The sequence below is a fragment of the Rutidosis leptorrhynchoides genome, chromosome 9, assembly GCF_046630445.1.
Source record: "Rutidosis leptorrhynchoides isolate AG116_Rl617_1_P2 chromosome 9, CSIRO_AGI_Rlap_v1, whole genome shotgun sequence".
In the NCBI taxonomy this organism is placed as follows: Eukaryota; Viridiplantae; Streptophyta; class Magnoliopsida; order Asterales; family Asteraceae; genus Rutidosis; species Rutidosis leptorrhynchoides.
The window spans coordinates 204,042,233-204,056,158 of record NC_092341.1 but is presented as its reverse complement, the minus strand read 5'-3'; the positions used below and the strand labels follow the sequence as shown (position 1 = coordinate 204,056,158).

General features: G+C 33.7%; 1 protein-coding gene across 1 annotated transcript; it reads right to left on the bottom strand.

The window, feature by feature from the left end:
* Nucleotides 1-13,454: 13,454 nt before the first annotated feature.
* LOC139868500 (uncharacterized) lies at nt 13,455-13,913 on the bottom strand. The gene has a single exon (XM_071856837.1). It carries the CDS (start codon nt 13,911-13,913, stop codon nt 13,455-13,457), a length of 459 nt encoding a protein of 152 aa, XP_071712938.1.
* Between the last annotated feature and the right edge of the window lie 13 nt (nt 13,914-13,926).

Below are 13,926 nucleotides of genomic sequence, written 5' to 3'. Positions count from 1 at the left end.
ATTTTATATTACATTTCCGAAAGAAAATCGCACGAAAGATGTGATCTTTGAACGAGAGTGAACTCTTCGAGCGGTTTGTTCTGAATTTATCCTTACACTTAAGGGGATGCGCGGATGAGAAGATACGTGAACCCTTGGTCATAAAGAATGGTTTACCCCAAGTGAAAGAATCCCCAAAAATGATTTCTTGTACCTCAAAATACTGAATCCTAGAGATGACGTTTACGAGGGTGTTGCGATTAGCCGTGAAACCCACCTAGTGCCTTTCCTACCATGGGGTGACTACTGAGTGTACCTTAGAAAACTGATTTACCGGCCCGCGTTTTTGTCATGTCTAACCTTAAAAGGAACATTTTATGAGCGCAAATACTTCCTAACAAATTTTATAAAACTGTCATCCAAAGTGGCTCAAGAGTTTTTAGCAAAGATATTAATGGTAAGTTTCATCCCTAACGGAGGGCGAGAAGAAGTGTGGTCCATACATGGTGTAATAAAATCAACCAAGAAAGTTTTGAAAAACCTTTAAACGTTTGATGTGCCAACGAAGTTCTTAGTAAATTTTGAAGTATGTTCACGTGTACCATTTTGCACAAAACTATTTGTCTTAAGTTAAACAACTCAATAAAGGAGCGATTTTTAAATAATTTGAAGGTATAACTTAGTACGTACTAACCAAAATAAGTAAAGGTAAATTTATTAGCTTAACTATATACATACATATATGATTTTATAAATCGCATAAGTGACAGAAAAATTTTATTACTTTCATTTGTCCATAAATCTTGTGAGGACCGTACAAATAAATAACATGTAAAAATTTTGATAAACATAGTTTTTCGTATTTTAGAGGTTACGAGTTGAAAAAGTTTGAGTGAAAAATCCTTGAATTTTTGAGTGACATGTTACTAGGTAATGAAAACTAATGAATTAAATGTAGTTTGATAATTATCAGGACATAAGTCTTTGGGCCAAAAATGTTCATGTGTGAAGCCGTTGCTAAAAAGTGAGGTATGAAGGATAGAGCATGAGGATGAGAAGTTAATCGCTTCTTGACTTTGAAAAATTCCAAACAGGTTATGACTAATATTAAAGTCGGAATACTGATGGTGTTAATATCACTAAATGAGAATCCCTTGGAATAAGTCAGGACTTAGAGTTATGTAAGAAAGAGTATCGCTCCAACAGGTGTGGCAGATAAGATCCCTGGGGTAACGCAATAATTTTGAATGGTTTAAGTGTTAGTGGAAGCCTAAAGGCTCTGCATGACGTGGCAGTAAGTGCCTTTATCACACACACACACACATGAATCTCTTGGTTTCGACAGTTGTAAAGTCTTCATGATGACTTGGATACGAATAAGCAATGAAAATTTTATAGAAATCGTTTAAGGTGACAATGTAAGAAAAGAAACGAAGTTCTTAGTAAATTAGAGTTATGTAGGGATAGTATGAGGATGGGAATTAACCACCCATTGATTTTTGGAAAATTTCGAACTGGTATGACTAATATCGAAGTAAGAAGGATGATGGTGTGATTATCATCGATTAAGAAATCTCTCAGAATAAGTTAGGATTCAGAATCGCGTAAGAATGAGTATCAAATAAGATTCTTGGGTAGTCTTTAATATAGAATCTGAATTGCTGAAGTGACGGGATACAATTTTCATTATGTATCGTAGTGCAAGTTTATCCATTGCATCAGTTTCTTTCATGGTTAGAAAGTGAGCAGTTTTGTTGAGATGGTCAACAGTAAACCAGATAGTGTCATAACTGCCTACCGTTTTCGGTAGCTTCGTGATGAAATCCATTGTTATTCTCCCATTTCCATTGTGGGATTTCGGGTTGTTGTTATGCAACTAATAAGGTTCAGCTTCGGGCTACTTCTCTCCCCATAACTATTAATGGCTCACCATTCTCACAAAAAATCTTCTTACTATAAATAACCTTCGCTTTCTTCCTTGAAAGCCAGTCCGTTCCAACTATTTCATCAAAGCTTCCTAACTTGATGAGTATTAGGTTAATCCTAAAGTCCATTCCAACTATTACATCAAGCTCCCCAAGTTGATGTGTGTTAGGTTAATCTTAAGGTTCATTCCAACCAAATCTTATTATACTACCGTGAAAAATTCTACCAATCTTCTCAATTAACATCTGCTTGTGCGTAGGTAACTAATCCTTTCCAAGTACTACTTTAAAACTTCTAAGTCATGAGGTCATCTCCAAATGACCCACCTGTTAATTTTAAGGTACTATCTTAAATTATTCCTCTATCTCTGCCAGCTTACCATTAGCTTGTCCTATAGAATTCTTAACTCTCATGGTTGTTAATGGCTTATTAGTCATAACACTAAGGTTCTTAGATATAAGGTTTCTATCATTCTAGTAATAAACAACTCCGAGACAATAAAACGTTGTGACGAAACGTACCCTAACTAAAATCAGGATCTATGTGAGTCTCCATAGCTGAGATAACGATTGCTCTACCGCAAGTAAGTCCAAAGTTTTTCCTATTTGACAACTTTTTCCTTATCCAGGGTGTCTATATCTATAACAAATTTTTGGGTTATCAATTCTGCAATCAAGGCTCTTCTTGTACAGTATCTGGGCTACGTGGTTATTCTTTCCCAACCTCTAACAGACCATAATGCGTATACTCAAGTGGTTCCTACCAAAATTTCCTTTGAATCACTTCATATTCCTTATATAGTAACATTGGAACTTCTGCATGATTTACTTCAATATAATCACGCTGGCCTGGCGTAATTATATCGTACTAAATCGTACGTTCATTCCATTATCACTCCATATGGTCAATGTAATGTGATCACTTCAAGTTCTACTCAATTTCATCTAACGGTGCTTTATCTATGCTATCTCAAAGCAAAATCTACATAATTAATCTCACGGCTTCTCGGTGCGGGTGCGTAGGTTCCGTAGAATGCCTAAATGTCCCGAAATTTCTTCAAAATGTTCGGGTTTAGGTAATATCGTTAGGTTCCTTTCTAGAAATTCAATCTGGGTCTTGTGTCGAGTTATACGTGTAGCAATTAGTAATACGATATGTTTTGAGGCGACTCCCAAGTCTTTGGGTATGGCTGAGCATCAGTAGAAGACATTATGACCTTGTGAAAGGAGATGCCTTCCCGACTTCTCCAATGCCTAAGAGTGTTAGGGACCTAAGTCCAGAAGTGTCGTTAGATCGTCGAGCAGTGGTGAAGGATGAAAGAGATAAGTGACAGTCATGAAAGTGTACGGGATACGAGTCAACTTGCGGAAACTGAAAAACCTTCTAATGTTCATACGTTGTACGTAGCTAACTAGGGTGAGCTCAGGGGGTGGAGCGAGGTGCGGTTACTCCGACAAGTCTTCACATATTTCCTCCTTCGAGGATCAACTTTAGTGGGCGTGTAATCCGAGGGGTACTCTTCCTGGATTGCGTGAAGTAATGTTTCGATCTCTGGAACGTTGGAACGGTAGTAACAGGTGGATTACAATACTGGTCCTCAGGGTTAGATGAGCGGGGAAAGGGTTCAGAAAAACATCTGAACGAGGAAGGATAATTTTTCCAAGTCGGTACAGCGAATAGCAGACATGAAGCAAGCACGTAATCAGGCATAATAACTACAGCAGCCTAGATTGTCTACAGCAGTACATAGCATGGCAATAATAATGGTATTAAGCAGAAGTAACATGCAATCAAAAGCAGATAGTAGCATGTAGTAACGAGAATAAGCAATAGCATACAGCAAGTTTACATAGCAGTAAAAGTAAGCAGTAGCATGCAGCAAGTTCATATGGTAGTAAAAGTAAGCAGTAGCATGTAGCAGATTCGCAGAAACAAGTAAACGAGCAAGTTGTAGATTAGTCCTATTAGTGAATCCTACTCGACTCTGATACCAAATGTGACGCCCCGTACAAAATCAATGTGTATGGATCATCAACCACAGGTCCATTACACGGTACAATACTACATACTGTTTTAAAACAAGTTTTGCATTCATGAAAAGGTGACGTCTTTACCAACGTCAAATGTTTTACAAAGATAACATGCTTCTACGAATAGAAAGCATTAACATAAGTATGTGACACAAAGGTCATTACAAAACTAGTGTTCAAATGTAACATAAGTTGCGAATGCAAAGTAAAAGTTCCATGATTGAGACATCTCTAAGTAATGCAGCGGAAGTCTAACACAGTGAGTCTGTAACAGCAAGTCTATAACACCAAGACTATAATAGCAAGTCTAACAGCGGAAGCAACAACGTCTAAGCACCTGAGAAATACATGCTTAAAAAGTCAACACGAATGTTGGTGAGCTATAGTTTGTTTGTAATTAATAATGTAATGTAAACTACGAGATTTCAGTGCTTCAACCAGCGTTTCATTAGTATTTCAAATCAGTATGATAAAGTATATGCTTACCCGTGGGCACTCGGTAACTAACTTAACGTAATAATAGTATCACCCCCTAAAAGTACACTTGGTGAGTGCGTATGTTCTCGAAGTATCAAACACCCGTTAAATGCTAGCACGACTAGCCCGAGTGGGGATGTCAAACCCTATGGATCCATATCTAATATTCGCGTTCACTAGTTCAGAAACCAATGATTAAACGTTACCGAGCTAAGGGGAATATTTGTGTCGTTATATAACCCACACATATATAAAGTTTAAGTACTCGTGTCTAGTATGTAAAACATAAAAAGCGCATGTATTCTCAGTCCCAAAAATAGTAAATTAAAAAGGGAAGCTATAACTCACAGTGAATAAGCAGTAAAATTCGATACGAAAAGTATGCAGGTAGTAAGTCGGTCCGAACAAGTAAGTTGGTCGATCCAAAAGGTCCTCAACCTAAGTCAAAGGTTACTAGGTCAGTGAATTGTCCCCAAAGGTTTAAAAGTGAATAAATTAAGTTTAAGTATCATCATCATCATCATCATCATTCATCATTCATAAAAGCTAAAGTAAGTTTCACAAGAATAGAGATCGAAACAATAGGCTGATTTTGGACAGCTGTTACGACCTCTATACAAATCGAAAAGACGCGTAGTCAGTGGCTAAGGCTCCGTATCTGAGTCCTTTAAGTGCTGACCAATTTTCATAACCTAACGCGTCTTCATTTGACCGTGGCGACGGTTTAAGTGCGAGTAGGTTAGAAATTTCAGCACAACGTTATAAAGGCATAGTACTTTTCGGAAGGCTATAAATCCCAAACCGTGTATCGGATTTAGGTGAGTCTTAAACGAAAAGTCATCTAATCGAAACGAACTATCTGAAAATCAATTTTCCAGAAGCCCAAAGAGTATGATCAGACCCCAAAAAACAGTAAACAAGTGCTCCGGTGGGATTCTTGGTGCTTGATGCTCATCACGGTTCTCATCCTTGATTCTTGTAGCTTCAAGTGTACAACTCATTGATGTGTTAGCATCACTTTGACCAAGATTCAACCATCAACACACAAAATGTCAAGACTAAGTAAGAATTCAACTCACTTAAGAGTTTTAGAAGGATGATGAACCAAGGTTACATCATATTCTTAGTCTTAACACAAACACAAATTCTATCTACAACAAAATCTACAAACTTTCATTCAATCAAACAAACAAGACATAATTTTTGATCAAACAAAGTAATGGAACCCTATGCTAGAGAGCTTGGATCCTTTTCACAAAAGTTATGAGATTACAAAGCTAGAAAGCTTGAATCTTTTATGTTCTTGAAGATCTTGAAAGCATAAAGCTAGATCTTCAAGTTTCATGAAGACCATAAACACAAGTTTTGATCTTTACAATAAATTAAAGATATTATAAACTAAATGATTTAGATCTAACAAAATAAGTGAAGATTCAAAGCTAGAAAGCTTAAATCTTCCATGTTCTTGAAGGATTCAAACCCAAGTTTGAATCTACAAGATATAACAAGATCAAAAAGCTAAAAAGCTTGATCCAAGTATGATGATGATGATGTCATGTATGAAAGAAGGAGAAGAAGAGCAATAAAACTTAAAACTTACTATTTTAGAGTGAGAAAGACTAGAGAGAAAATAAGAGAGCAAGTGTGTGTAAATTGTGAATGAGATCAAGTGTGAAATGTGAGGAAATAGCTTGGTATTTATAGGAGATGAGGGTGGTTGGGAGGCCTCTTGGCCATCGGTCACGGGGGGACACAAGGGGGACAACTTTTGCTTTTTGGTTAGTGGTGATCTAAAGGTGGTGCTAGTTGTTAGGATCCCATGCAACATTGGTGATTATGGTTAACAAAAATGCTAGTATATTCCCTCTTATAAATGGGTTTTTGTCTTACATTTATATGGGTCATAAACTCATTAAAATTAGGCTAATTAAATAGTTCATTAGCTAGAGTAGGGTGGGCTAAAGTCCAACAAGGTAGAAGGTCCAACAAGACAAACTATTGAGCATAAGTAAATTACTAAGCATAATTAAGCAACCAAAAACCCAAGTAATTATTATTAGGAAATAACAATTAGTATTACGTAGTCGTAATATTCCAATTATGACAAAAGTTAAATGTGTACCAAAACATAGCTCGTTCTAAACGTCAAGTGACACTAACGGTCGTAAAAACATTTGAGGATCAAGTTAAGTGATTAAACACTTAATAGCACATTGTAAGGTATCAACAAAAGTAATTAATCATGAATAAAGATCCCAGAGCATAAACTAGCTCAGTACGCACATAAACGCAGATTCATGAAAGTATAGAGCACAAAAATATAAGTCAAAAAGGTCGGGTCGTTACAAAGACTCAATAACCCAACCCAATACCAAGAGCATGATCCCGGGGACTACCAAATCCCCAGCCCGCGTTCAAATATCCAAAAGCCAATCCTCCAAGCTTAAGCAATGTCTATCGACCCTAGTCTAGCAACTAGGTAACTCCGCATCAATGATACCTACAAAAAGGTAAACAACGAGAGGGTAAGCAAAATGCTTAGTGAATGCAATAATTATACACATACATATATAATATACCTACTTGCAAACACTTACTCACATACCGCATGCACGCTAGCAATATAATCAGCCTACCATCTCAAGTACGAAGCTAATAACCTCTAATACCGTAACTAGTATAATCAATAGCATATAATCGAACAATACAATATGCTACACTACAACGCATATACAATACATATGGTTAACCATACTCACGCTATGGTGCTACCTGCTCTTTGGTTCACACCATACGTCACATGCTATGGCGCTACCGGCTCTTTGGTTCACGCCACTACGCATTTGTCATGATGCTACCGGCTCTTTGGTTCACATCATAACACTGAGTCATACTCACGCTAAGGTGCTACCGGCTCTTTAGTTCACACCCTAACAACTCATGCTATAGTGCTACCGGCTCTTTGGTTCACACTACAACACACGTACTATGATGCTACCGGCTCTTTGGTTCACATCATAGCACACACGCACATACTATGGTACTACCGGCTCTTTGGTTCATACCATAGCATACAAATAAATATATTATATACATACGCATATAATTATTCCACTCACATTGGAAACGTCCGCACGAGTAGTGTATTAAGATCTCCGTCCTCATATTTGACAAATAGTTACCTATATCGCACATAGGCACAATATACACATAAATATACATTCTTTAAAAGAGAATCCGACACAATTATCCCTTAGCTGAGGGATCACACCTTGCTTGCCAAAACCCGCCCATTTAACACCTAATGGACACAAACCAATTACCACTACGGGTGGTAATTTCGACCCATACAAATAAGTACTCACTAACACTTAATGCACTTGATCATACAAAACCAACCCATAAGTGCAACTCGACCCAAATTGAATTTAACCACTAAAATAAGTCATGTTCGACCCATAAGCACCATTACTAGTGATTATGTCATAAAATCACCAATTTAACATTTAACACAAAGTTTGACTTCCATTGACCAAATTAGGTTTAACTCACTTTGACTTGTCAAATTACACCCAAAGTACCTACGATCACTAACAACTAGTGATTGTGTCTCGAAATCATCATTTGACACCAAAAATCAAGAACACTTGACCCATTTTGACCCAAATTAGGGTTTACACCCAAAATCAAGTCAACACACACTAAGATCACTAGTACACAAGTGTTCTAAAGTTTAACCAACACATGCAAGATCCAAACTTACAATTTCATTAATCACAACCCTAAGTCACCAATTTGGGTTTACTTACATGAATCTTACCCAAAACCCCCAAATTTCACAATAAGTGGGTTATAACTCTAACTAGCACAAAGCCAAACTCAAACAATAATTTTAACAATGAAATTCGGATTTAGAACTTACCAACACTACCATAACGTAGCAGTGAACGAGGTGAACAACATTAACTCTCGCGACTTGACCCGATTCACTCATCTTCTTCCTCAAACCAAGCTCTCTCTCTAAAATGGGTTCCTCTCTCTCTAGGATTGGATGAGAGTGTTTGAGAAGGTGAAAATGGGGATAAAAATGAAATTGGATCAGTTTTAATGGCTCAACCGACCCCCAAGTGAAAAGACTCAAATACCCTCTTTTAAAAAATTTAAAATTTCACAGCTGGCGCCATTTGGACGGCGTCCAAAAAGGCTGGACGGCGTCCAAATGCACTAGTACTGAAACGGCATTTTGTTTTGGTCGTAACTTTCAAACCGTAACTCCGTTTTCGATGAATCAAATATCGTTGGAAACGTAATAAGATTTACTATCCAATGGTAAGGTTTTAGAACACTAACTCAAACTTTATTTGGGATCCAAATATACGCTTACATGCCTTGTAATTCGAATGCGTATAACTAAAAATGGGATGTTACACCAGGGCGCCAGCTGTTGTTATCCAGCCAGCTATTATGTTGAACAAGAGAGGTCGCCAACTGGATATAGATAACCACCGGGTATACCAGGCTTTTACCAGACTTTTGTAACCTATTGTTCTTTAGCTCCGCCGCCGGATAGCCATATACATCCATTAGCTTGGAAAATTAATAGACTGAAACCAGTTATAATTACCATAGAAAGTGTTTGAAACAGTTTTCTGATTTTAAATGCCATGGGCCGCCGACCTCGCCACTTAGGTCACCGGCCCTACTCGTCTAAGTGTCAAATTTGGTTTACAGTTTATCCTCTTTTACCCAAACCAACACCCTAAGGCTGTTTAACTACTCATAATTAAATAAAAACCATAAATAAAGCAAATAGGCATACTATTCACTGAGAACAATAATAATTAAACGGGAATTATACCTTGAACACATGATGAACAAAAGAGATAAGCTGGAAAATAACTTCAATAATCTTGGATGAAAAGTACAATAATCGGTTTTGTATCATAAAATAACTTGAGTCTTAAAATAATAGCGCTAGAAAGTAACTTTGATAATGTAAATTAAATATAAAAACTGAAACTAATTTGAAAAGAAATAAAACCTAATTACAAAGTATAAAAAGTGCTATATGAAACTGGGACTGAAGCTCTCAATTTATAGGCAAACCATCCGTCGGCCAAGCTTTGTAGGCTGACGTCCTGGTATGGTGGTGGAGTTGAGGCAGCAATCTTGAGCTTGATGGCCGCCGTCTTCAGTTATGAAGTGTCTTCTGTATCTTAACTGGCACGCTCACCCGACTGCTTGACCATTAAGGCCATCATCCTAAGAGATTCTTTCTTTTTAACTGAGACGCGTTAATCTTTTCCTTAAATAACCCCGACGGCTTTAACTTCTTGGCCGACGTCCTAAGCTTCTTCTGGAACTTTCTTCATTAAAGCCGAATATTTTCCTTATTTAATTTGGATGTCGCACTGGTGATCCAGGTCCCCGTATTGAGCTTTGCACGGGAACTATTCTTTAATTCTTTCAAATTTATTTTGACTATCATCTGACTTTAGTGAGGCCGCCAACCTGGGAGATAAGGTCGCCGTCCTAGCAGTTTCTTAGGTATTCTCTGGCTTCATCATTTTATTGCATTTGTTTTCTCCATAATTGTACATGTAATGATCACAAACAACCTTTTCACATGGTTAGTAGCATTGACCCATTTTTTCCAATAAGGAATATGATATATTTGTGCGAATTTGAGGAATATAGCACTGTAAAAAGGGTATAAATAGATGTATAATTTCGATGTTATCAGTCATTCAACCTTCTATTCCGCTCCATGTTAACCTTTTTGATTTTGAGATTTAATCCATTCAAAATTATAAATTTATTTCTTGAAAAAGAACATCAACATTTAAGACTCTTCAAGAAATACTTTGACATTTCTTTTCTCCGAATGAAGTAAGCATTAATGAAAACACTTGGATTGCTATTAGCATATTTTATTCTATTATATTATACTTTTAATATTAATATTAATATTAATATTGAATTGTATATTATATATTACTCCGTATATATTATATATTATATATTATACTCCGTATATTGTATATTGTAATACTAATACACGTATTATATATATATATATATATATATATATATATATATATATATATATATATATATATATATATATATATATATATATATATATTACTCGCTATAACATATTGTATTTTATTATATCGTATGATATCTTATTGTACGTTTTTTATTACCTCATATTACGTATTTTATATAGTAGTATATTAGATTATAACTTTCGAATTCGCGGGATTAGACGTAAAAGCTTTTAGAATAAGTCTAAATGATGTAGAAAATATTTGTATCTAATGTTATAAATAAGTGATTTCCCGACACATCACGTTACCACTTAGTAGAGTCACGTGTTTTTAATAAACAATCGCTACCCCCTGGTATGTGCCACTGAACTTTCTTTCAGGCTAGCTCTGGGCACCAAAGGATTGGGGATTCAATGGTGTAATATAGGCGCTTTAAATTCGTTATGGAACTAACACTATATAAACAAATATAATAAATGTGCCAAAGATGCTTTGTTCGGTTGGCCTTCTTGCGATGACGAATGCATCTTTTCTCTTCTCATGTGTCACCCGAAATACTTGGAATAATTCTACTTGTATTTTGGGAATTTAATTTTACATTTATCAGGAGTATTATATAGTCAAAGTAAAAAAAAAAAAAAAAGTAAATTATAATATGTAAAAATAGCTTTTAATTTGTTATTTACAAAATCAAGTTAAAAGAAATTAGAAAATCACCCAAAAGAAATTTGATTTTTGAATTTAACAAATTATTTACTTAAGTTATTTAGGGGAACTTTAACTATTACTCCGTATAAGATATTTGTCTACAAATATTAGCTAATCAGGTATTTAAAATTTAAAGTATAGTGATAATTTAATATGGAAACTATTTACTAGTTTAGATTCACTTTGATTACGTAATAAAAGTTTCTTATATAATAATGATAATAATAATAATAATAATAATAATAATAATAATAATAATAATAATAATAATAATAATAATAATAATAATAATAATAATAATAATAATAATAATAATAATAATAATAATAATAATAATAATCACATTTATACAATTTTTTATGTATTGATTGGTAATATCTTATTGTAATCGATCCACACGTTATCACACTGTATTTTTTATAGGAAGTGATTCTCACACACCACTTTTTAATCCATGTACATCTAATTACTTATTTTACCCCTAATTATACTTACAATAATACAACTTCCTACATTAATGTGGGGGCATAACTGTAAGTTTATGAGACAAAAGTGTACATGGATCAAAAAGTGGTGTGTGAGGATCACCTCCATTTTTTAAAATCGTCGTACATTATTATATTTAAATCATATCTATTTTATAGTTAATATTAAAATGCTATAATGATGATATCATAAATAATTATTTTCCTTTATTAAAAAAATCAAAAAGAAAATAGAAAAAAATCTAACCCACTTGGATGACATCATAAATCAATTTAATTTACAATTAAAATTTAATCTTTACAATTAACTATAATTTAATTATTATGATTAAGATATAATTTAATCTTTACAATTTTTAAAAAAAAATTAAAAGGCATTTGTTATTAGTAATAATTATTATTAAAAATATAAATACTCAATTTTTAAGGAAACTTTGTTATTATTATCATTAATGATTATTATTATAATTATAATAATTATTATTACAATATTAATATTTAAATATGAATTCTCTTTACGGGATTAATTACGTTACATATGTATGCGAAAATACATGTCTCTATATGTTTGTAAAAACAACGACAAGTTTCTTAGTCAGAATTCATGATTTTACGGGTCATTAAACTAAACGACTTTAGCATTGACATTCACCTAATTCCTAAAACATATCATTAAACTGTTTCGTTTAACCAAATCCGTGGTTCCACGGTTCATTTCACTAGTAATATATATAAAGCTCTAAAATGATGATGTTATCATTAAGCTAATTACCCTTTACTTTTCATAATAATGATGTCATAATTATATATTAATTTAATTAAAAAATAATACGAAATATTTTATGAAAGGAAATGTTAATCAATCCTAAATTGTAATTTTATTTTTCTAAAATATTTAAAAGGCATTTGTTATTATTAACAATTAATATTATTATTAAAAATATAAATATAAATATTTAACTTTGATCGAACTTTATGTTTGTAAAATCAACAACAAGTTTCTTAGTTGGAATCCGCGATTCTACATGGCAATAAACTAAATGACTTTAACATTACATTCAATTAATACCTAAAACATATAATTAAACTGTTTCGTTTAAACAAAATCGTGTTTTCACGGGTCATTTCACTAGTTTTATTATTAAATGATTATTATTATATAAATAAATATAATAGCAATATTATATATATATATATATATATATATATATATATATATATATATATATATATATATATATATATATATATATATATATTCAATAATTGAATATTGTATCGTATTACTTTACTATTACTAGCTCTTAAACCCGTGTTTACACACGAGTGATCTTGTTTAAAATAATTTTCATATGTAATATGTAATAAAGTTATAGAAATAAATAAATATAAATATATTATTTGAAATAAATGATTTTTAATTTTTAATATTTAAAATAAAAATTAGTTTTTGAAACATAATATATTTAACCTTACTGAACCTTCTTAAATAGTTATATTTAAAAAAAGGTTTATATATATATATATATATATATATATATATATATATATATATATATATATATATATATATCTTGGGATCTTTGAATTTATACTACACAGTCAGAACGTGTGATGGTTTTCAGTTTAGATCATTTTTGGGTAAAGGGTTACCCGGCGAATATTATTAAAAAATAATAAAAGAATAGTTACAACGAAAGCACAATGGCAACAGGCACGCCCTGAAGCCCTCAACGACAACCAAAGGCAAAAAAAGCCACAAAAACCAAAACACCTAACGACCTACAAACTAGCCGCTAGACATTAACGTTATCCAACCTCCAAATATCTCTAATTCGAGACACATTAGAAGAGTTCTTAAAACTAATTGTCATTAGTTTCAATCGGACGTTGGAAACAATAGCATCAAACACCTGTTTTTCAGTCCGAAATACCTTCTTAAAAATCCTTGAGTTACGTTCCCACAATAGACCATAAATTGTAGCCGCGAGACACAACTTAGAAACCATAACACGTGCTAGCTTGCGAGCAGCCACAGGCAAAATTCTGTCCACCACAACATGCCAATCGAAAACATTGAGATCCATAATCATCATCGGTTGCATCATCTTCCACACGGACATAGAAAAAGGACATGAGAAAAATAAATGAACATGAGAATCCAGGCCCACTTTGCAGAAGGCACACACCATACTATTCCCATCTCTAATCTCCCATGCTTTAAGTTTGTCCTGAGTCTTTAATCTCTCCCCCATGACTAACCACAAC

What these genes read in the sequence shown, in the direction of transcription:
- LOC139868500 (XM_071856837.1), bottom strand. Translation starts at nt 13,913, where the DNA reads ATGGGGGAGAGATTAAAGACTCAGGACAAACTTAAAGCATGGGAGATT.